At 42.9% G+C, this 22,510-nt stretch overlaps 2 protein-coding genes across 2 annotated transcripts in view; one reads left to right on the plus strand and one right to left on the minus strand.

The window, feature by feature from the left end:
* The first annotated feature begins 306 nt into the window (after positions 1-306).
* eif3s6ip (eukaryotic translation initiation factor 3, subunit 6 interacting protein) lies at positions 307-5,106 on the plus strand. The gene is made up of 15 exons (XM_063875290.1): positions 307-462; positions 779-860; positions 946-1,156; positions 1,264-1,343; positions 1,778-1,839; positions 1,953-2,022; positions 2,124-2,197; positions 2,470-2,641; positions 2,847-3,001; positions 3,164-3,334; positions 3,541-3,674; positions 3,952-4,125; positions 4,361-4,550; positions 4,686-4,766; positions 4,935-5,106. The coding sequence occupies exons 1-15, from the start codon at positions 439-441 to the stop codon at positions 5,007-5,009; spliced, it is 1,755 nt and encodes a 584-aa protein (XP_063731360.1). The 5' UTR covers positions 307-438; the 3' UTR covers positions 5,010-5,106.
* A 292-nt stretch (positions 5,107-5,398) lies between these two features.
* The window catches only part of cdh23 (cadherin-related 23), a 148,854-nt gene continuing 131,742 nt past the window's right edge, over positions 5,399-22,510 (minus strand). The window contains exons 37-68 of the mRNA XM_063875289.1: positions 22,155-22,376; positions 21,949-22,068; positions 21,193-21,373; positions 20,965-21,098; positions 20,089-20,298; positions 19,282-19,389; positions 18,533-18,635; positions 18,027-18,152; positions 17,744-17,947; positions 16,462-16,920; positions 16,236-16,352; positions 15,927-16,151; positions 15,503-15,672; positions 14,941-15,078; positions 14,576-14,695; positions 14,055-14,232; positions 13,643-13,854; positions 12,651-12,845; positions 12,454-12,567; positions 12,056-12,185; positions 11,513-11,776; positions 11,073-11,234; positions 10,290-10,546; positions 10,112-10,209; positions 9,906-10,026; positions 9,737-9,816; positions 9,548-9,588; positions 9,345-9,405; positions 8,391-8,520; positions 8,162-8,281; positions 7,797-7,907; positions 5,399-7,095 (exon numbers count right to left, since the gene is read on the minus strand). Coding sequence (XP_063731359.1) covers positions 6,754-7,095; positions 7,797-7,907; positions 8,162-8,281; positions 8,391-8,520; positions 9,345-9,405; positions 9,548-9,588; positions 9,737-9,816; positions 9,906-10,026; positions 10,112-10,209; positions 10,290-10,546; positions 11,073-11,234; positions 11,513-11,776; positions 12,056-12,185; positions 12,454-12,567; positions 12,651-12,845; positions 13,643-13,854; positions 14,055-14,232; positions 14,576-14,695; positions 14,941-15,078; positions 15,503-15,672; positions 15,927-16,151; positions 16,236-16,352; positions 16,462-16,920; positions 17,744-17,947; positions 18,027-18,152; positions 18,533-18,635; positions 19,282-19,389; positions 20,089-20,298; positions 20,965-21,098; positions 21,193-21,373; positions 21,949-22,068; positions 22,155-22,376 — 5,253 coding nt within the window. The 3' untranslated portion in view covers positions 5,399-6,753. The remainder of the gene's footprint in view (positions 7,096-7,796; positions 7,908-8,161; positions 8,282-8,390; positions 8,521-9,344; positions 9,406-9,547; positions 9,589-9,736; positions 9,817-9,905; positions 10,027-10,111; positions 10,210-10,289; positions 10,547-11,072; positions 11,235-11,512; positions 11,777-12,055; positions 12,186-12,453; positions 12,568-12,650; positions 12,846-13,642; positions 13,855-14,054; positions 14,233-14,575; positions 14,696-14,940; positions 15,079-15,502; positions 15,673-15,926; positions 16,152-16,235; positions 16,353-16,461; positions 16,921-17,743; positions 17,948-18,026; positions 18,153-18,532; positions 18,636-19,281; positions 19,390-20,088; positions 20,299-20,964; positions 21,099-21,192; positions 21,374-21,948; positions 22,069-22,154; positions 22,377-22,510) is intronic.

Here is a 22,510-nt window from a genome sequence, read left to right on the forward strand (position 1 = left end):
AAGGACTACTCTTAGATATGACTATTCAGAGAGAAAAACCATGTGTACAGATACAAAATATAAACCTATTATGTTCTCAACCACACTAACATAGGGAAAATATATAGAATCGTGTTTGCTTTGTGTCCAAGCAGTGCCATGCACAAAGTTTGAAAGAATTGTAACCCACGTTTTTACATGGAACAACATAAATAAATAAAAATAACGACGCTCATCATAACCCAGTTCATGGACCGAACGAGTTTAAATGTATATATTAGACACTCAATTCCCCACAATGCTTTACTCTATTACGTTTCTCGTGGCGTCACAACCATTTCTTTCCGCTTCCGGTCTCTCTCCATCGCCAGCTGCGTGGTTTAGCGGCTTTAGCTCAACGAGCACACTTCCTCGTTTTTCACTCAACCTTCATATGAGCTTGGACTGAAAAACAGTATCATGTCGTACCAAGAGGAGGAAGAAGTCAGTACACATTGTTGTTTTACAGATTGATGGATGTTTTCATTATAATAACAACGATACGCCAAGCAGCGGTAGGCCGTTAGCTAGCTAGTGAGCTAACTGCATAGCTAGCTTACCTCCACCGGCATAACAGTAATGATAGCTTTCGATGAGCCAGCATGATAGTATTGATTGTCGTAGCGTAGTTCCTGAAGAGAACACATCCATAGCATCGCTTCTGTAAAGCTGTGTTGGGATTGGGTAGGGGGGAGCGTTTTAAGTTATGTAAGCTAACGTGTATAATGACTGTTTGATTGACAGATAATATATGTTTTAGACCCCTGTTGCTGCTGTTGCTGCTGCTGCTGCTGCTGCTGGACCGTACGATCCGTACGCGTACGACTGCGACCTGCACACCGGTTTGTAAACACTCAAGTGTTTATCTGAATGTATGAGATCACCTCTCAGTGTTTGTGTCTCTTGCTCACTCCCGTCTCCCCGCAGGTGACCCTAAAGCTGACCTGGCCTATGAGAGGCAGTATGAGCAGCAGACCTACCATGTCATCCCAGAGGTGATCAAGAACTTCCTGCAGTATTTTCATAAAACCATCTCTGACTTAATCGACCAGAAGGTTTATGAGCTGCAGGCCAACAGAGTTTCAAGCGAGAGCATTGAGCAGAAGATCTATGAGATCCAGGACGTGTACGAGAACAGGTAAACTCTACTCCCATTGATGGTTATGCTGTTGCATCCTTTAACATAGACATTAAAACTGTGTATGTGATGAGCGTCTCATATTTTTTTATTTCGTTTGTGTTCAGCTGGAATAAGTTGACCGACCGTTTCTTCAAGAATTCTCCCTGGCCAGAGGCTGAAGCCATCGCATCACTGGTTGGCAATGGTGAGTTTGTCTTAGTTCACCTGTACTGGTTTTGCCTTTGCATAGACATCATCATTTCTTATTCCTACACTTCTTAAATTGTGATAAAATAAATGTACTGGATGCGTTGTGATGAGTCAGACTTGAGAGCAGGCTATGGGCCTTGTTGCGTGTTTGAAAAAACGTAAGTCTTGGCTCTATTTTCGCAGAGTTTGGCATTCTTCAACTCCTCACCTTTTAATCGCCGGCCATTGTTCTAGCTGAAGGAATAAGAACGATGTTAGTTATTAATACATTTATAAACACACATACTTATCTACACAGTTGTGCCGGATATTGCTCTCTGTAAGGGTAGTTAGATTGAAAAATGTGTTATCTTAAACAGGTTTTACATTAAAGTTACATTTCTGCTAGAGTGAGAATGTTTGTCTTTGACCGCCTGTTGCCTCCTACAGATGCTGTGTTCCTCATCCTCTATAAGGAACTGTACTACAGACACATTTATGCTAAAGTCAGCGTGAGTAACCGTTTGATATAAACACTATTACCTCTCCATCTAGATTTACTGAGCCCACAAAATGTAAGAAAACCTCTTCAGTATTTTGTTTTAAACATGGTTTTCTCTATCAGGGTGGACCAACTTTGGACCAGCGTTTTGAGTCTTACTACAATTACTGCAACCTCTTCAACTACATTCTCAGTAAGTAACCAGGACAGTCCTTTTATTCCCCTCTCACCTGAGGTTATCAGTGTAAGATAACAATGAACGACAAGTCATATGAATGTGTGTGACTTTAACAGATGCTGATGGCCCCGCCCCCCTGGAGCTGCCTAACCAATGGCTGTGGGACATCATTGATGAGTTCATCTATCAGGTACACCGCATTTTAAAAAGTTTTAATGTATCCTCAATTTACAAACATACACACATAAGTAAGATTCACAATAAAGACCAGACTGAATAGTAGCGGCCAGTCATTTGCAGGATTTGTTAATCTACAAGAGTACTAGGTATGTTGTATTTTGAACCGACTTCCTCATACTTTTCTAAGGTTCTTTTTCATGCTTGTTCATATGGTCAACGTCACTAGAAAGCAGGTCTATATTCTATTTAACAACAATATGAATGACACTCTGTCCCCTACAGTTCCAGTCCTTCAGTCAGTACCGCTGCAAGACGGCCAAAAAGTCAGAGGAGGAGATCGAGTTCCTGAGGAACAACCCAAAGATCTGGAACGTCCACAGCGTCCTCAACGTTCTCCACTCCCTCGTGGACAAGAGCAACATTAACCGCCAGCTGGAAATCTACACCAGCGGAGGTAAAGAGGAGCTTCTGTAGATATTTGTTAGGGAGGTTGAACAGGGAAAATATGGTGAAGATCAGATAGTGAATTCTTAATATTGAAGGCCTTCTTAGAGTTTAGCAATGCAGTTATAGTTCTCTAGAGTGTTCTCTGTTGGCTGTAATACCAGGTAGCTAACATGTTTTGTGTGTGTGTGTGTTTGTTTGTTTGTTTGTTGCAGGAGACCCAGAGAGTGTTGCCGGAGAGTACGGGCGTCACTCCCTGTACAAGATGTTGGGATACTTCAGCTTGGTGGGTCTGCTGAGACTTCACTCTCTGCTCGGGGATTATTACCAGGCCATCAAAGTCCTGGAGAACATCGAGCTCAACAAGAAGGTAAGGCGCCGAAAGTAGAGACTGACACGTTTGAGTAGTATTAACAATGATACTACAGAATACGCTCAGCCTTCTATTTAGTTTTAGATCTTCTTAAAGTATTCCTTGACCTATAAACTCTTGGTTTAGTGCATCCCTTCATGAATTTTGTTTTTCTTTCAGAGTATGTACTCCCGTGTGCCCGAGTGCCAGATCACCACCTATTACTATGTGGGTTTTGCCTACCTGATGATGAGGCGTTACCAGGATGCCATTCGAGTATTTGCCAACATCCTGCTCTACATCCAGAGGACGAGAAACATGTTCCAGAGGTCGACGTATAAATATGAGATGGTCAGTCGCAGCAGTGCTTAAGCTATGGATTCTCCTACATATTCCATGTATAGAACATGTTAATTAAAAATACTCAACAAATTTCAGTGGTCGATTTTCTCCAACATTCTGTGATACATAAACAATCATTCTGTATAGAACCTCTGAGGATGAAAGTTGTATAGTTGAAACAGATGTTGTAATACTTGTATGATCTTTTTTCATAGGTTAACAAACAAAATGAGCAGATGCATGGTCTGCTGGCCATTGCTCTCACCATGTACCCGATGCGCATCGACGAGAGCATCCACACCCAGCTGAGGGAGAAGTACGGAGACAAGATGCTGAGGATGCAGAAAGGGTGAGAAGGCGACTCATCGCACTATGATGGAGCAACTGTATTGGAGATTCTTCTTCTCACTGTGCCAATGTTTATTTCCTTAATTGTATTTGTGTGTATTTCTTGACTATTTGAGTTTTTTTTTTTTGTATTGGCCATAGTGCCTGATAATTAACTGTAATGTAATGACACTGTGCGGTACAATGAAACACATGCATCTCTGTAAGTGGTTTTAAATGTAGTATTGGTATTTACTGTGGCAACCTGACACACATGTTTTATTTATTTTTTATCTCAGAGACCTGCAGGTGTTTGAGGAGCAGTTCAGCTTCGCCTGTCCCAAGTTCCTGTCACCTGTGGTGCCAAACTATGACAACGTGCACCCCAACTACCACAAGGAGCCCTTCCAGCAGCAGCTGAAGGTGTTTGCTGAAGAGGTGCAGCAGCAGGCCCAGCTTTCCACCATCCGCAGGTACAGCGTCCCATCATTAAAAACATCTTCCCTGCTTTTACTGGCACACTGCAACGTAGTGTGCAACTCTGTGAACCTATAATGTAATGCATGGAGAAGACAAAATATTCTGGATGCATTTTTCTCTGCTGTGGAATGTATTTTTCTTCTCCAAACCGTGTCTCCTCAATCCTTTCCCAGCGTTTTTTACCGTCTCTCTAGACCTGACTCATCTAAGTCCCAATGTGTCTTTCAGTTTCCTGAAGCTCTACACAACGATGCCGGTCGCCAAGCTGGCAGGATTCCTGGACATGACCGAGCAGGAGTTCCGCATTCAGCTGCTCGTCTTCAAACACAAGATGAAGAACCTGGTGTGGACCAGCGGCGTCTCGGCTCTGGACGGAGAGTTCCAGTCTGCATCCGAGGTCGACTTCTACATTGACAAGGTGTGTAATGTTCTGAAATGACTTTTCTACATACAGTTTGAATTGATTGTATATAAGGGATGTTGGTCACTGTTTTTTTCTTGGTTTAAGTAGCTCTGTATTTCTAAAATGCTTTTTTCTGCTGCTATTTCACAGGACATGATCCACATCGCCGACACTAAAGTTGCTCGTCGGTACGGAGACTTTTTCATCAGACAGATCCACAAGTTTGAGGAGGTGAGTCGTGATCTAACAAGCCTCAGGAAAGGAATGTTAAAGTGCAGACTTAGCGCAAAGTGTTTGATATTAGAACTTTAAAGTAATGTCAGCAATATAAAAAATGTCCCCCTAGACGGTATTAAACAGAGTTTCAGTTATATTTTAAAGTCCTTCGTCTCCTTACAGCTGAACAAGACCCTGAAGAAGATGCCATCCACGCCCACCGCCGCCGCCGTGACGACAGCAACCCGGGCTGTCTGACCAGCAGCAGTGAAGAAGTCTATTTGAAAGCTATTATTAATGAAAACTTTTGTATCTAACCTGGCAACAATAAAACGATGGAGTGGTTTGCTACAAATATAGTTTTTTTTGTCTTACCTGTCAAGTGTTGACCCATAACAACCACTAGAGGGCAGTATTTACCAATCTGTAACTGCGTCAAGACAGACTTGAGGAACTGAATTAAGTTTACGGATATTTCCTCATTTCGTACAACGGTTAACCTTGATAAAGGAGGACACATTAGTTATGGGTCATTTTGATTTCTTATTTTCCCAGACTTCCTGGTGTGGATCTTTTAATTTCCTGCTGTTCCAGTTTCAATGTTGTTCTTGGCCACTCTCCCATCATCCCACTGACCCGGGGTCAAAGGCCGTTGCATATTTCTTCTTTATTATCACAGATCATCCAACATTTCCCAACACAGATCTCAGGACAATGATAAATAAATAAAAACTTACAAATGGGAATATAAAAAAATAATCTTAAAAATCACACCACTCATCAGAAACAACTGTCATATAAAGGGAAACAGAACAACATGTCACCATAGCACGATATACACATACTCCAAACATCCAAGAGCATTCCCCCTACCTATTTTGGTAAGCCAGCATTTTTCTTCAAAAATATTTTTTATTCCATCACATTTTCTATAAAATAAAAAAATAAAGCAAACATTGCTCATTTTGAGCATGACTCTTTTAGTCCTTCAGGTGGCAGTGTAAAGTCTGGGCACAATGCCATCTTCATGTCTATAAAAACTGGATTATTCATTCTTTTTTAAATTCCATCTACGAGTCCTTACTGAGGCTTTTTAACTGCCTTGGATATCAAATGTATCCTAAAAGATTCAAAGTCTTTTATTATTTTTTTTAATTCATGAAGCTCCAGTCTTGGACATCTTCTTGCACCGGCATCCGATTGTCCTGCAGACTGGAGTGGTGATTCTTTTTGCCAATAATCCATAAATCAAACTACAGTACTTAAACAATTGCACACATGCCTCTTGATCGTGGTATGACCGTCTCTGGGGACAATACTTGAAGGGCCCTTGTCTGCATTTAATATCCATCAATAAGCTCCCAGAACACAATGAACCTAATATCCAAAAGAGAAAAGTCTCATCATCACTCCTTCAACACTGATTGCATCGTCTTGCAAAAAACAAAATATATCAGATCGTGATAACAGGATTTGCAACATTTTCTCAAAGTCCCCTTGATGGCCATCCGCTGGTCTGAGGGTGTGTAGCTTTTTTTTTTTTAGTGTGTGTATTTGTGCTGGTGTATGCAGTCCAGGTATGACTTCAAAAGGATTAGTGAGAATGAGGCACCTTTAGACGATTATAAGGTCACGGTTCAACAAGCTGCTCCCACAGGGAGATTCAGACTCAGCTCTATGGATGTTTGCCGATGACCCCGTTTGTTTTTGTCTGGCTGAACAAAAAGTGCCCTGCTTATGATTTTCCATTTCCCTAAGGTCTTTTTCACTCTTGAAACACCTAACGTGGGACCACCTAACATAAGACTCGCTCGATCCAACCCAATGGTGAGTAAGTCCTCTTGCAGGTTGTCTCTCTGATGCCCTGAGGTTGGCTGATGAGGTTTCCTAGACTACACACACTCTTCCTCCAGTCCTCCCAGTCCATGTCAGAGTGGCGGTGTGGAGGAACAAGGACACACACGAGTCATGCTTGAGCTCAGACCAGCGAGGCCTCGGCTAGTCATAACTCTGTGATCTCCAGGGGACTCTGCGACAGGGTGTCCCCGTCCTTGTGGCGGTGCATCGGGGTGGACTTGGCCGACTCCGTGCGGGCATTCCGCTCGGAGTAAAGCCCCCCGTCAGTGTTCAGCGCCTCCAGAGAACGCGCCAGGGCCCGCTGGTCGTCCTCTGGCAGGCTACTGAGGTCAGAGGTCAGGAGGGTGCCTGTGCTGCCGTGGACCACGTGCACTCCTTCGGGACCCTTCAACTCCACCGGGAGCTTGTGCTTGAAGCGCAGTGTGCCGCGGCCTCCGCCCATGCCCAGGCGCTCGTCCTCATCGTCGTCCAGGTCACTCTGGATCAGCTGTGGAAGGAGGAGAGGAGAAAATAATCCCATGCACTGAAAGTAGATACCCAGGGTTTTCAATGTCTGTAATCTTGGGCCTTCCTTCCCTCACATAAGGCTTGGAAAAGCTCCACATGGCTTAGTTCATTCAGTTATCTGACCCCTTGGACATATTGCTGTTGAAAATGACTTCAAATAGCAAGAAATACATTTCAAAAACTATATCCTTTAACCAAATCAAATAAATGTAGGCTATTCTATGTGTTATACTTTGATAATCAATGTAATGTTTAATGTCAAACTTAGACAGTTTGGAACGCCTTGGAAGGCCCACTTCCCACAGAAAACCTCTGGTTCGATTGCTTGACAACATGGTAGCTTGTAAGAGATAACTGAGGAAGAGCTGGACAGAGTGGAGAGAAATCCAATCACTTGGAGTAACAACTTGGAAATGTAGTGAGGCAAAAGCAGAGAACAATACACTTCATGCCAGACCTGGGTTAAATTACTGCACATCTTTCTTAGCTTTGCCTGTTTAAATAAGAGCAGAAACGAGACGGCTCGAGGTAGCAGAGATAGCAGCAGTAGTGAGAAGTCACAACAGCGAGTGTCAGAAAGAGAAATGGAAGGTGTGATCAGGGAACATCACTCTCCGGAGGTTTCAGGTGGGAAGCACACAGCAGCAGGTGTAGATACACCATCAGGTTTCCCTCGCCCACCTCAGTGACGGATGACTGATCCCCCTGGCTGGTGGACACTGTGACCAGTCGTGCTGCAAAGAGCTTTTTCAGCCTCATGTAGTCATCCAGGACCACATTGAGCAGGGAACCCTGACAGGACGGCAGTTAGGATCAAACAGAGGCTACACACAACCTCGCTGACATAGAAATCATGAATGAGAATCCACTGCAGGAGTGTCTCCCTGTTTTCGTGTCCTTGGAGCCTCTCTCTCTTTGTGTACTCCTCAGGATAGACTGAAGGAAGTCTTTCCTCTGACGATGTCCTCAAAGCGTTTTGTGAAGCTTTTGGATTTGGAAGTCTTGATGGGTGTCTCCTTGGATATTCTGACATACAAGTGTCTTACCTTGATGGGCCCCTCCCTCATGATCTGGCCCAGTTTAGCGATGTTGTCGTACTCCTGGATGGCTGCCCTCAAGTAACGATCATCCTCAGGCTTCGCTTGAGGCTCTCGACCAAATGTGCCCTGTGGGAACGACATGCTTTCTTAAATATAGTGAGCTTTAAATGGGGTTACATCCATTTCTCAGGGTGTTGTTTTAATGTATAAATCTCAGCTTAACGTTGGTACTGACATGAGTGCGTGCCGGGCTGTTCCACAGGTCCGGGATCTCGCTCAAGTTCTCTGGCAGGTCGTCCTCGTGGTCAGCCTGGGCAGCCAGTTCCAGGTTGCGACAGAATGGGTCCAGCCAAACAGGATTAGCCCTGCAGGAAAACAGCTTTACACACTTCATCTCCAAAATGCAGGTGCAGTATGGCACACTAGCTTTTAGCTGTAGTGTAAGACTAATGTTATGGGACTCAACATAAGACGTTAGATACCCCTTTCATTACGTCTGTATGCTAAATGTACAGCTAGGAGAGCTTTATTTGTCTATATAATGGAAAAATGCAAACCAGCTTCTTTAAAGCTCACTAATTAACACATTTATGGGGTTAGAAATATTTCATGCTTGAGTTTGGTGACTTCTTGGAGTCTCCACTTGTTGTCTGGCAGATATAAAACATCACATTTACTTACTCTGATATTCAGAGATAATAAATCAAAGGTACTGGAAAAAATACTGGAGGAATATTTGATCAGAAAAACTATAGTTGTGTTACACTGTGGTTTTTGGTGGGAATTCCTTTAAGCAATATGTGACAAAGTGTGGAAATGCAGCTATTATCTATGAAAACTATGTTTGCAAAATAACAACACAAAGTGATATTCAGTGGGATTTTTTTTAAAGCGATTTTTGCCAGAAACATGGAGGCACTGATAGTAAAAATTAAAGTAAAAAACAAAATACGGTGATCATTTTTCTAGTTTGATATGATTTACATTTGACATTGTTATTTGAGTCATAAACACGGGAGAATCAGTTTGGATCACACTTGGACCAACAGTTTTTCTTTTCCTATAAGGGTTTTCATAAATAATTTAAAACTGCTGAAGAAATTGTTCACTTGTATAACATTGTATTTGGTGGCAATTCATTTTAAGCAATATGTGTCGAAAAGGTGTGAAGATGCAGCTATTATCTCACCCCTCAAAAGAGTACTTGTTAGTGTTGGGCATGTCCAGGATATCCATGAGACCCTGGTTCCCTGGATAGTAGAGGACAGATCAGTTTAAGACAGTCTGTGCAGTAAACTGGCATTTACCAACATTAACATCCGCCGAGAGCGGTTAAAGCCACATCCTGAAGTTAACAGCTGCTGGGGCCGCCCCCTCAGCGGAGCGTCTCACCTGTTGATCCAGCGACGATGGCTTTCAGCTTCCTCTGGTGTCTGCAACACAGCGCGAGGCACACGTAACGAGAAGGTAAACATGTGGATGTGAATGATCGGATCACAGCATAAACACATTTACCATGATTGAGCATATTTCAAATGACTCAAAATATATGTCAATACAGAATTGCCTAAGGGTTCTTACACTCTGCGGTAGTGCCAGTTCATTGTGACAAACAGAATTCCTGCCAAGCACAGCAGCACAGCCAGGATGATGATGACAAGCTGTGAGAAAGATAAGAAGAAGGATAGGTTTAAAAACACAAAACATCTGCAACAGCCTGTGGGTTTGTGGAGGTGCGGGCCTCGCAGACCTGGAGTGTGGTGATGTCGTCGGGCAACTTGTCACTGATGGCAGGCTGAACGTCCACCACGGTGTATTTCCTGAACAGATTTCTCAGCTGCTCCTTGTTCTCATCTATCATCTGGATCACCCTGCGAAACATTAAACACCAGGACACATTTAAACTCAGGCCACAAAGCAAAGCAAAGAAAGTACATTTATTTCAGGAGGGGATACCGTTCAACATCTAGAATGGTGTTGGTCTGATTGTTGACAACGTGGATGAGCATGTCTGTCTGAGCGTAACTGACCCTGCCCTTCTTGTCCACATGGAACTGCAGAACAGGAGATTGAGACAAAAATTGAGACCACCAAAAACAGAAAAAATACAACTGCCTTTAGTAAATGTCTTTACCTGTATGTCATCTAAGTTGACAATGGCTCCGGTAATGTTGGACAGCAGGTTGATGAATTCTTCCTGGTTTTCCCGCACCAAATCTGGGATCTCATTGAAGACTATCTTGACCCTCTGGTCATCTCGGAGAATGTAGATGTTCACGTTGGTGGTTGTGCTGTGTCCAGCGAAGTCACAAGCCAAGATCTCAAGCTGGAAGAAGCCTGGGTTGTAGGCGGTGAAGAGGTCGTATGTTCGGATGATACCATCTGTCAAACCTGTGGGAAATCATGGGATGTTGTTCCTGATAAGAAATCTAAGTCTAATCTGTAAGACTGCCTTCTATGTTATGTACTATTACATTTTCGGTAAAATAAATAGAAAGTGTGAGACTCAATTCATATTGATAGGCTATTGTCAATAGCTAGATCTTATAGTCTTTGTTATGCCAGTGATGCATTTAACAAGATTTATTTAAATCAAATTCAAAATAAATGTATATATGTGATCATGAAATAGCACAAGTGTGATGATTTTCCATATTTTCTTTTTGTTAGCCTCATAAAACAATGACTTCATCCTTATAACAAGTATTTTCTGTCTATCCAAAGCCTAATATTGCTTGTTCATTTAGCTCCATTTTTGTTAAAAATCAAGTCAGAAAGCATTGACAAATTGTTGGTTTTGCTTTAACTTAATCTTGCCCTATGTATTTATCATGTTTCCCATATTTCCTATCCGTGAGGATTTTAATCCACGTTGTAAGAGGTAAAAATCAATTACAAAAAATAAAGTTAAACTCACCAATAGTGAAGATGCTGCCGACGTCCTCGCTGCCATTGCTCTGTGACTGGAAGTAGCGGATGGTAACGATATGGTACTGAACCAAGCTGTTGTTGCCAATGTCATTATCTAAAGCCACTACCTTGATCAGATCTGAGCCCACTTTTGCATTTGCTGCAACTCCTGAAAGCAGAGAGACGGTTATGTTGGTTTACCACCACACACACACCCCCCACACACACACCCCCCACACACACACCCCCCACACACACCCACCCACCCACACACACACACACACACACACACACACACACACACACACACACACACACACACACACACACACACACACACACACACACACACACACACACACACACACACACACACACACACACACACACACACACACACACACACACACACACACACACACACACACACACACACACACACACTACCTGCAGTGTACTCTGTCTTAGTGAAGCGTGGTTTCTGGTCGTTGATGTCTTCCAGTTCAATGTGGACTTCCAGCAGGCTGGGGTCCCGGGAGGGGTCCAGGGCTCTGGTCCGTGCTGCCCTCTGGCCCCGGGGAGCAGTCCAGCTCCTGTTGCTGGAAGCCTTGATGATGATGGAGTAGACCGGGATCTCCTCTCGATCCAGATCCTTGTGCACCTTCAGCTCTCCATCCAGACTCAAGCCAAAGTTTCCATCACTGTTCCCCCCTGGAGAAAGACATGGAAAGAATTTGTGTTGAGCCATCTAAACCACTGATGGAATCTGCTTTAAATAGAAAAAAAAGACAGATGGACATTTTATTATCAATATTCCTGGGGTTTCAAAGTAACAGGACTCTCAAGAAAAATGTCTTATTCTCCATGTGTGATTCTACTTTAGATTGGGTAACGCAAATACTTAAACTCATTGGGAAAAGCTTTGCATAACATCTTTGACATGAACAAGAAAATCAAACATGTTCCTGCGTCTGTAGGGCTCTGTTTCACCTGCAATAAAATAGTAGACAATGGCATTGGAGCCCTCATCTGTGTCCATGGCTCTGGTTATGTTCCCCACCACAGTTCCTGGGCGGGAATGCTCAGGCACTGTCAGCTTCTGGTAAGGCAAGCTGCCACGCTGCAGCGCGCGCACACGCACACACACACACACACACACACACACACACACACACACACCACACACACACACACACACACACACACACACACACACACACACACACACACACACACACACACACACACACACACACACACACACACACACACACACACACACACACACACACACACACACACACACACAGAATGGAAATAAAGCGTCACAAACAGCAGCTCTGTCAATTTTTATAACTTAGGATGCATTCTGGGAGATTCCTTCTCACCGGAGGTTTAAGGAAGACAGGTTCATTGTCATCGACATCCAACAGCGCCACCTGCAGAGGCTGTGTGGTCTCGTAAGGCACTGGCTGGCCCATGTCCCGGGCCACAATGATAAGCTGAGAGAGGCGTTTTCACTCAGTTAGAGCCATATATGAGAACTTTAGTACATCAACTGCTCATACTGTACACCCACACTCACGCTGTGGAGGGCCTGTTTCTCTCGGTCCAGTTTCACAGTTGTGGTGATGACTCCAGAAATTGGGTCGATGTGGAAGTTTTCCCAGTCCCTGTTACCGGCTCCAGTCTGCAGGAAGCCGTAGCGGACCTCTCCGTTCAGACCCTCATCAGAGTCCGTTGCGTGCACCTCGTACACCGGCAGGCCTGGGGGCTGCTCCTACATGTTGGAGAGAAGACAGTCAGTGAGTGCTTGTTTGATCTTCCCAACTTATATCTTAGAAGTTGACTGTTACAGAAGGGTTTACAGTAGGGGTTTAAAATTTCGGTCAAATCTGAACTCTTTGCCCCACAGATATTTGTACATGTCATTGCAGAAAGTGTAGGAGTAATTATAGACTTCAAACCCAGACTAAGTGAATTCTGGTTACCTGGGGGAAGCAGAAACAAATGCCATTAAGTTGTTATGAAGTTATCATCCCATTGTATTTTGATATCATGTTTGTTTCCTGATGAAGTTCAGTTTAATATTTACTCTTCTTTTAGTTCTGCTTTGCTTATAATAGATGTCTCTTCAGCAGCTGAATGCCACACTATGTTGACCAGTTAATCACTAACTTCATCTGCCATGCAGAACTAAACACAAGTAAAACTCAAACTCTAGACCTTTGTTTTTTGTTTTTTTATGTGTGTAACCCGCGATTAAGAATAAATTGGTCGCAATAATGACCTTATGAAGCTGATTGGTGGTGAGACAAAATCCACTGTCATTGCATCATCATTGACCTTAAAATGTACTTTTTCAGGTCAAAGATATATTTGACTAATCAGTGTGACACAAACTCACTTTCTAAGCAAAAAAGCATTACTTGGTGTTCAATTTGTTGCAATGAGACCCACAAAGCAAAGCAGATACTATACAGATTGCTTATTTTGGTGAGAGAGAGCAAAAGCAAAAGCCGAAAATACGCTAAGAAAACAACAAAGATCTGGAAAGGATTACATGAATGCATATACCTCCGAGATATGAATGATGGTTCCGTTGGCGGGCCTGACAAACACTGGTCTGTTGTCATTGACGTCTATGACCATAATGAACAGGTCTGCAGTGCCCCACAGGGGGGGACGCCCCTGATCTGTAGCCACCACCGTCAGGTTGAAACGCTCAGAAGACTGGAGCAGACGGCGAGAACGGATCAGCCCCGTGTTTGGATCCAGGGAAAACGCATCTACAGAGAATGATGGGGAAGGATATCAATCCTGAACCATACGTTGCACCATCATCCCAAAGTCTCAGCAACAATTCTTACACTAACAAAATGATCATCACATGAATGGATAATGTCATTCTAAGAAAGTGGATACGTATACTTCCAAAGATCGGTTCATTAAGAATATTCAGTTGATTGTGGCTTATAGTAGTATATACCTGAATGGGCCCCCAGCAGGCTGTAGAGTACCGCTCCATTTTCTCCTTCATCTAAGTCCGTAGCCCTGACTGTGATCACAGATGTTCCACTTGGCTCGTTCTCAAACATGCTGGTGTTGAACACTCGCTCTGTGAAGCGTGGGCGATAATCGTTGATATCCAGAACTGTCACCAGGACCTGAGATGCAAGGAGAGTTCAAGATTCAAAAACTAAATAATCCTAACATAAAGTTATACCTTTTAAGCTTATTACTATAAAAAGTTTGATAAAGAAGCTGATATACTTTTGAAACTTTCAATTGTAAGTTATTTCCTCTAAAATGCAGTATTACTGGGCCCAATTGAAGTTTAAGGTAATGTTATTAACGCAGAACACTTTTTTTTTTGGACCTTAAGACCCATTTTCTACATGTCATATTGAGGCTTTTCATTAAGTCATTGTTTCACTGTAGATTGTATTAAGTGCTCACTCAAGAAGGTAGATTATTATAGATATTCTCAGTAACGCCTCTGATCTGTACCTGGACAGAGTTCTCTCGTCTGTTGTTGGAGCTTCCGCCGGGGTTGTCACGGGCAACAGCGGTTAAAGTGTAATGGTCCTTTGTCTCTCTGTCCAGAGGGGAAAGGATGTAGATCTCTCCCTGACACAGAGGAGAGGGGAGCATTAGGAAGGAAGTACGGGCTGAAGGGAGTGGTGTTTGCATCAAGACATTTATTTGAGAGTGTGACAGAATTGGAGCATGGAGTTAATGGAGTCCTTATCTTTAGGACACTTTGTTTGAACCATAATATCCTGGCAAGATCATGTGCAATGTTGACGCCCAGCTTTGATCGGGAGCAGAACTTAGTTGTGATGGCTGATAGTGTTGTGTTTAGGTTAACTCACAGTTAATGGTTTGATGGCAAACTTGCCTTCCCCGTCTACCAGGCTGTACTCAATGACGGCAAAGAGGCCCGAGTCAGCGTCTGTCGCGCTCACACGTACTATGGTGGTGCCCAGGTTCACGTTCTCAAACACGGGCTCCTTCAAACACAGATGCAGACAGATATAACTTGGATCTGGTGTTGAGTTATGTTAAAAAAAGTATTTCAGATAGAATACTTGGCAAAAAATTGACCTTGCAACAAAGAATGCCACACAAACAATGTTCTTTATTAACACATTTTGAAAACGATTAAGTATCTGCTGAAGTTTTAACATAGAACCAGTACATACAAAGTACATCCAGTGTTGGTTAGTCCTGTCTCACGTTAAATACTGGTAGTTTTTTTAATTTCACTTTTACACAGGTTAAACCCCTGACAGGCCAAAATGTAAAATGTGTTTGAGTGTGTCCCGATCCTTTTGCAATGTCAAAAAGTTACACAAGCACAGATATAAATTTTTTTGGTATCTATCTTTAAATCTCCTTTGGTGGTTACAATGTGATAATCATTCTATAGAGTACCTGGTAGGATGGTTGTAGGAAGACTGGATTGTTGTCATTCACGTCCACTATGCGCAGAAAAACGGGCAGCTCAGCGATTCTCGGAGGAGTGCCGTGGTCTCGAGCCCGAATCGTGAAATTCAGCCACTGAATCTGCTCAAAATCCACCGTCTGGTTTGCTACAATCTTACCTAAGACATTTTTGAGACAGTGATGGTTACAGTTAGGGTTCATTAGACTTATAATACAAATATTATAAACTAATACAAACAAGAAAAACACTCTCAAAAAAACAGATACTAAGAACAATCACACGTAAAACATTTATTTACATGCAACACCGTGTTTATCTATTAAACAAAAACATATACAGACACAGACACAGATTGTGACATAACTCCCAGTATTTGATAATTTTCGGCTGTTTAAGTGTTGGTGATTATACCAGTAGAGGGGTCCTCCAGTCTGACATATTCCCCCCGGGGCAGGTGGAGCAGCTGGTAGATGACCTGTCCATTGGGACCTTTATCGGGGTCTACAGCTGACACTGAGAGCAGTGTTGTGCCTGGCTGAGCTCCTTCCAAAATCTTCTCCGTGAAGTTGGTCACTCCGAAGGGCCGGAAACGAGGGGCGTTGTCATTTACATCCAACACGTTGATGGTAAGTCTCGCTGAAGAGGGCAAGGATTATCATTTGAGAGATGAAAAGTTAAAAAATCTCATGAAATGTAAGGTGCGTTTCATAACAGTCTTACCATTAGGAACACTTCCTGACTTGTCAATAACCTCGCTGGCATTGTCATGGACTGACACAATGATCTCGAACGTAGCTACCAGCTCTCGGTTGATTGGGTTGCGTACGAACACTGCACCTGAAGACTCACCAAAACACATATCACTTATTTTGTTAGTATATCTAACGATATCAGTCAAATTTAAACTTTCACGATCAAGATACTGAATCTGGCTGAGATCTCTCACCAGTGTGTAAATCAATGCCAAAGGACTCCTGCAGGCCATCCACTGCGTTGTTCCCATCATCCTTAGCCTCAACTGAGATGATGTAATACTCCAGCCGGGGATGCAGATCGGGGTCCTCAGCAGTCAGCGTGGCCACCACCACGCCCGGCGGTGTGGACTCGTTGACGTTTATCATGGTGATAGGCTCGATGAAACGGGGCCGGGAGTCGTTCACATCATCCAGGAGGACGGTCAGCGTGGCTGTGCCCGACATTGAGGGAGTGCCTCGATCGGTTGCCATAACGACCAGGCGGTAGGACCCACGATCTTCTCTATCAAGGGTGGTGTTGCCGACCAAGACAGCGCCAGAGAGCGAGTCGACCACAAAGCGGTCCTGAGCGCCGCTTTCCAGCCGATACATCAGCCAGCCATTAGAGCCTGAGTCAGCGTCAGTGGCAGACAGCTGAGTCACCACCACACCTGAGAGACAAAGGACACACACACATTTATTTCACTGTTTATTGCCATTCTATACATGCAAACACTTCAGAGAGGAATTAATGTAAGAGTATATAATCGAAGGAAGTCCCTTTAAATGTTAACACTTGTGCATCGCTTTAAAAAGTATCTCTGGTAAATATTTATTCATTTTCAGAATTTGAGCCCTTAAATTTCAGTGTCTTGTCAATGACAATGCTGATTATGATTTAAAAACATTTTTTTATTATTTATCATTGTACATTATTTTCTGTATACTAAATGCCACGGGGAAATAGTTTTCGCAGTCTGGGATTTGTCTATGAAAAGCACCAACAGGGATTTTGAAGCATGTCATCCAACACTATACAGCAGCAATGTCCCGATTGGAAACCAGAAAAAATAGCATGTATTTGCCTTACAGGCCTTACAGGACAAAAAGGCTCTATCTGCTGGAAAATAGTTTAACATTACAAATTTAAAGCCCAGCTCTAGATTAAATACGAAAAAAACAGAATCTATGATTTTTTGAACAACATGCTGGTTAAAAGGTTTAAATCGGGACATTTTTAAGGGTCTGAGTTTTTTTTTTACAGTTTTTATACATTTATTTTAAGAGCTGGGTTAAAATTCCCAACATTTGTAAAACAAGAAAATTGGACAAGAATTTATGCCATATACAGTACATTCACACAGCCAAAATGTTTAATTTAAAATCCCCAAATTTCCCTATTGATACATTTGTGTTAATTAAAAAACCTATTTTGTCAGAGACAGAACTTGGAGCTACACACAGAAGGTTAGCGAGGCCTGAGCCCGTACACACCGGTGGGGCTGTTCTCAGGGAGTCGAACGCTGAAGCTGGCCGGGCTGAAGATGGGAGGATTGTCATTCTGGTCCAGGATGGTGACTGTGAGAGGGACGCTGCTGTTCAAACCACCTATGTCCTCCCCAACCAGAAACAGCTCAACACGAGGCTCCTGAAACGCTTCACGGTCCAACTGTGCCCCCTGACGAACACGGATAACACCTGGGGGTTGAAACAGAGATATTGACAACTGTATCCAAATTAGTCTCTCTGCCAACTTGCTAGGGAGTTATAATGTTACCAGAATTGGCCTCCACAGTGAAGAGGTCCACCCTGGCTCCCAGCAGGCGGTACGTCACTACAGCATTGGGTCCGATGTCTTTATCCTCTGCAAGGACTGGCCCATTTAACACTGATATTGTACTGCCTGAAGGGTGGGAAAGACAGAGAGGCACAGGTGGAGAGGTTATAGACCAGTCAGGTTAGCAAGCATTAAATTACACTCGAAAATTGTTGCAAATGCAAATTTTGCTTTCTATCTTCAATAAATGGCCATTATAATGTATCATCAGGAAACTATGACTCATAATGCAATAATAATCTCACTGACTGTTCCTGATACATCGCAAATGCAAAAATTGTCTCCAATCTGATTTCTAACTTTCATAGTGAAAAAAACAAGTCTCTGAATATAAGCCGTACGTAAACAAAGTCAGGAAGTGGGGTAGACAGTGTTTCAGACAGTGCTTGGCATGTTGCCCTGTGCTGCATAACATATTGCCCCCACCCCAGGGGAAAGAGAGCTACCTGCTGCAGAGTTCTCCGTGATCTCAGCCCTGTAGCTGGTCCTGGTGAAAACAGGCCTGTTGTCATTCTCATCCAGAATGGTGATCACCAAGAGGTCTGAATCCTGGCGGTGTGGAAGGAAAAATAAATCATTGTATGAGCAAAGGATTATGTGGTATAGTGTGAACATGAGATCAAAAGTGAGGAGGAGGGGAAAATAGGTTTATTGGCCCTCAAAGAGCCAAATTGCTATAAAGCTTTTCACAGTTGCAGATTGACATGTTTTGCAATTTTTGTGCTGCACGCTGCTTTCAAAGTGCAGGTGGTTGACTCATCTGCAGCTCTGGGATAGAACAGTTTCTCAACTCTCCCACAGAAAAAACATTTTAAGCCACATTGTTTTTATAAAAAACCTTGCAGCTGCATTTGGGTGCTTCTCATCCTTCTAGGTACGCAACACATTCTTATAATTAAGAACAGTAAAGGATAGGTCACAAATTAAAAAAATAAACATGTCCTACCGTATAAAACCCTGTTTTACTCAAATTAACTTCTTCTAACCATTAGTATTGTCTATGGCTCGACTGAAGGCAGCTTATTTACATTATGGTAAAAGATTTTGGAGTAAAAAAGCATGTTGTTTAATACGTGTTATTGACACTATGTATATGAGCCACTAAAAATCAAGACTGCCTTTTATTAATTCCTTTAAAGCCAAAGGTCTCTCTGTTATGAAAACACAGTATGTGTGCACAAGAAAGTAAGATTACCCTGCGAGCGATGCGGGGGTTCTCGGGGTTGTCTTTGACGGTGATGGAGAGTCTGTACTCTGACACCCGCTCTCTGTCCAGTGGTCTGTTCACCTGCACCACACCTGTCTGACACACACAAAGAGGAAGAGGGAATATGTGAGTGTGTTTACAGATTCATTCTTGGTATGACAGTATGTTTTATTTCATAATCACCATGTAAACGCTGATGCTAACACGGTATCCCCAAGTGTTTCATTTTATTATTCTATAAGTCCACAAATGTGTCTAGCAATAGTGTAGCAGTGTTAAGTGCAGACTTAAGATAAATGGTAGCTTGAAGATATTTGAAGGGGCCCTATTATGCTTTTGGGTTTTCCCTTTCGTGTAGTGTGTTATATAGGTTTTTGTAAATGTTAATGGTCTGCAGAGGTTAAAATCCCAAAGTTCCCCCAGTGGGAGTTTCTTTCCCACACATAATGCAAGCTCAAATCTGACTCCTTCCAGCCACAAGACATTTCTCACACCATGCTTCCCCTTTTTCCACCACCTGTTGCACTAGCTTAACCGCATTAGTCAGGGTCAGATTAGTATGTTTTGAAGTAAATTAAGATCAGGCTTAGTTTCGAACCTGTTGTACCTCTGACACCACCCAGCATCACTGTTGGATGTGGTCTGCCCTGCTGAACATGTAACCACGTCAAACAGTGGTATCAGCAGTTCAGTGTACTTCACTGCAGCAAAGTGAAAAGTTGAAACACCGGAAGACAGCATCAGGGATGTTTTAAAATTACTCAACTTTAAAAACACACCAGCCCTTTATCTCACCGTGTCATTGACGTAGAAGGCTCCATCCTGGTTGCCCGCGGTGATGTTGTAAGTGAGCAGAGCGTTCCGTCCACTGTCTGCATCTCGGGCTTGGACCTGGGCCACAGAGGTATGTATGGTGGCGCCTTCACTCACGCTGGTGTTGGAAGGCAGGTTCAAGAGGACTGGGTCGTTGTCGTTGATGTCTCGGACAATGACCCCCACCACCACCTGAAGAACACAGCAAGAGAAGAATGTAACTTCAACCTCACGCCAGTTCACAAAACCTCTTAATTAAAATGGCTTTAATAAATGTCACAGTGACACACACACAACTGCTCATAAATAAAACAGAAAATATACATTTAAAAATCAGAACATGCACTTGTATAGTGTATGTGTATATAAGGTATACAGTATATAGCTGGCATGGTCCGGCCGTGTCTCCTAAAAATGACATTCTCATACAACGATACTGCATTATCACTTAAAGCAACGCTTTTTTCCCAGATTTAGTTTGTTTTTAAAGTACCACAAATATGTCATCACATTCCACAAACATTCATGTATAGCAGAGGTTTTGCTGGATGGCTTCGCAAAACAAACACAGGACTTTCACTGAGGAGACAGCTGTTCATGTCCCTCGTGAAACCAAATGTCAATGTTTACACATTTCAATTAACGTCAGTAACTTAATCACAAGCATACTTATTTTAAGATAAAGCATGATGTAACTAATGATTTAACTAAAAAATGTGTTATAATTCTATGAAAACTATGGTTTTGTGAGAAACAGGATCACCAGACAAAGCGAAACTTGCAAATTCCTGATTGTTAAAGAGGATCTGATGAGTGTGTGGCTGGTTGCATGTGTGTGTTTGTGTAATAAAGGCCCACCGAGCTGTTGCGAGACGGGGTGCCCAGGTCTCGGGCTGTGACAGTGATGTTATAGAAGGCTGTTGTCTCTCGGTCCAGCTCTACATCCTTCCTCACCCGAAGCTCACCCTCCACTGGAGAAACCATGAACTCATCTGAAAGAGAGAGAGGAAGAGACAGGCTTAGAGACACATAGTGAGGATTTAATAGAAGTATTTACTACAGGATAGAGGAGAATATGGTACTAACTCTGGTGATCTCCACCGGTGATGCTGTACTCCACTTTCCCGTTGAGCCCAGAGTCTTCATCGCTGGCTTTAAGAGTCAAGACCCGAGGTCCCGGCTGTCCCTCAGTCACCTCGAAGGGTCCCTGATAGGCTCTGGGGAAAGTTGGTGTCACATCGTTCACATCGAGGACATTTACCAGCACCTAAAGAAAGAGGGAGAAGGAAGTGTGTATGTAAAGGACTTCCCCACTTAATTTGAACATTCAATTCAAACTTTGGAGCTGGTGTCTTAAGCTCCAGATGCAAATATTATATTACACATATACTAAAAGGACTTTACTATGCATGTGAAATAGAGATAACCGATTGTGTAATCAACAACTTTAATGAGCATATATAGGAATTGGGTTCCTGCAGTCTTCAATTAAAAGTATGGGATTTCTTGTAATTGAGAACTATTGATGTTCTATTTTTCTAAAAATCCATTAACTGCTAATAAACTAGTTAACAAAGTTTTAAGGGGTTTAAATGTCTTCGAATAGCTTGTCTGTCTGGCCAGCAGTTAAAAAGGTTACAATTATTTGGTTTGCAAACCACGGCAAACTACCATTGGAGTAGCAGGAACCAGCTAATCTTTAGCATTTTTGCTCCTTACATAGCTGAATGAGAATCAAAATTGACAGTTGATTTTCTCCCGTTAGACTAATCCATTAAGCATTTCCTCTCTTTGAAGTATTTTAGTCAGTAGTTTAAAAGTGTTTTTTTCTTTGGCATTTACTGTTGTGCTTGATGTCAAGCGAAGAGCAGGATTTTCACACTGGTCCGTTGCTGTAACAACCAGCGCGTAATGTCCGTTGCTGATCTCGTAGTCCAGCTCCTTTACCGCTGTAATCCTCCCCTAAATGCACACATCATACACAAACAATTAAGTGTGTTTTTTTGCAGCAGATGTAAAACTGCAGTATAACGGTCCTCTTGTCTCACCGTGATGCTGTTTATATTAAAGGTCTGGATCAGGTTTCCCTTAGCGATAGCATATCTCAAGGTGCCGTTCAGACCCTCATCTGGGTCGATGGCTGTTACCGTGGCGATGGTGGCACCCACTGTTTCCGGACCCTCACTTAACACTGTGACGTACTCCTCCTCTGGAAACTCCGGGGCGTTATCGTTCTCATCCACAATGCGAACATTGATGGTGGTGGAGGTCTGCATGAGAAACAGAGACAACTTTTACTGATGCATCTACTATTTATGGGTCATTGTTTTAAACTCTGCTGACAATATGTGATTCCTATTTCAGCATAAGGTGTCGGCTGGGTCGGCAGCTGAGTCTAAGTGTG

Source organism: Eleginops maclovinus, chromosome 22 (genome assembly GCF_036324505.1).
Source record: "Eleginops maclovinus isolate JMC-PN-2008 ecotype Puerto Natales chromosome 22, JC_Emac_rtc_rv5, whole genome shotgun sequence".
In the NCBI taxonomy this organism is placed as follows: Eukaryota; Metazoa; Chordata; class Actinopteri; order Perciformes; family Eleginopidae; genus Eleginops; species Eleginops maclovinus.

What these genes read in the sequence shown, in the direction of transcription:
- eif3s6ip (XM_063875290.1), top strand. Translation starts at nt 439, where the DNA reads ATGTCGTACCAAGAGGAGGAAGAA. An exon ending in TTGATGAGTTCATCTATCAG is followed by an intron (nt 2,198 to 2,469) that starts GTACACCGCATT and finishes TGTCCCCTACAG; the next exon opens with TTCCAGTCCTTCAGTCAGTA. An exon ending in GGAAATCTACACCAGCGGAG is followed by an intron (nt 2,642 to 2,846) that starts GTAAAGAGGAGC and finishes TGTTTGTTGCAG; the next exon opens with GAGACCCAGAGAGTGTTGCC.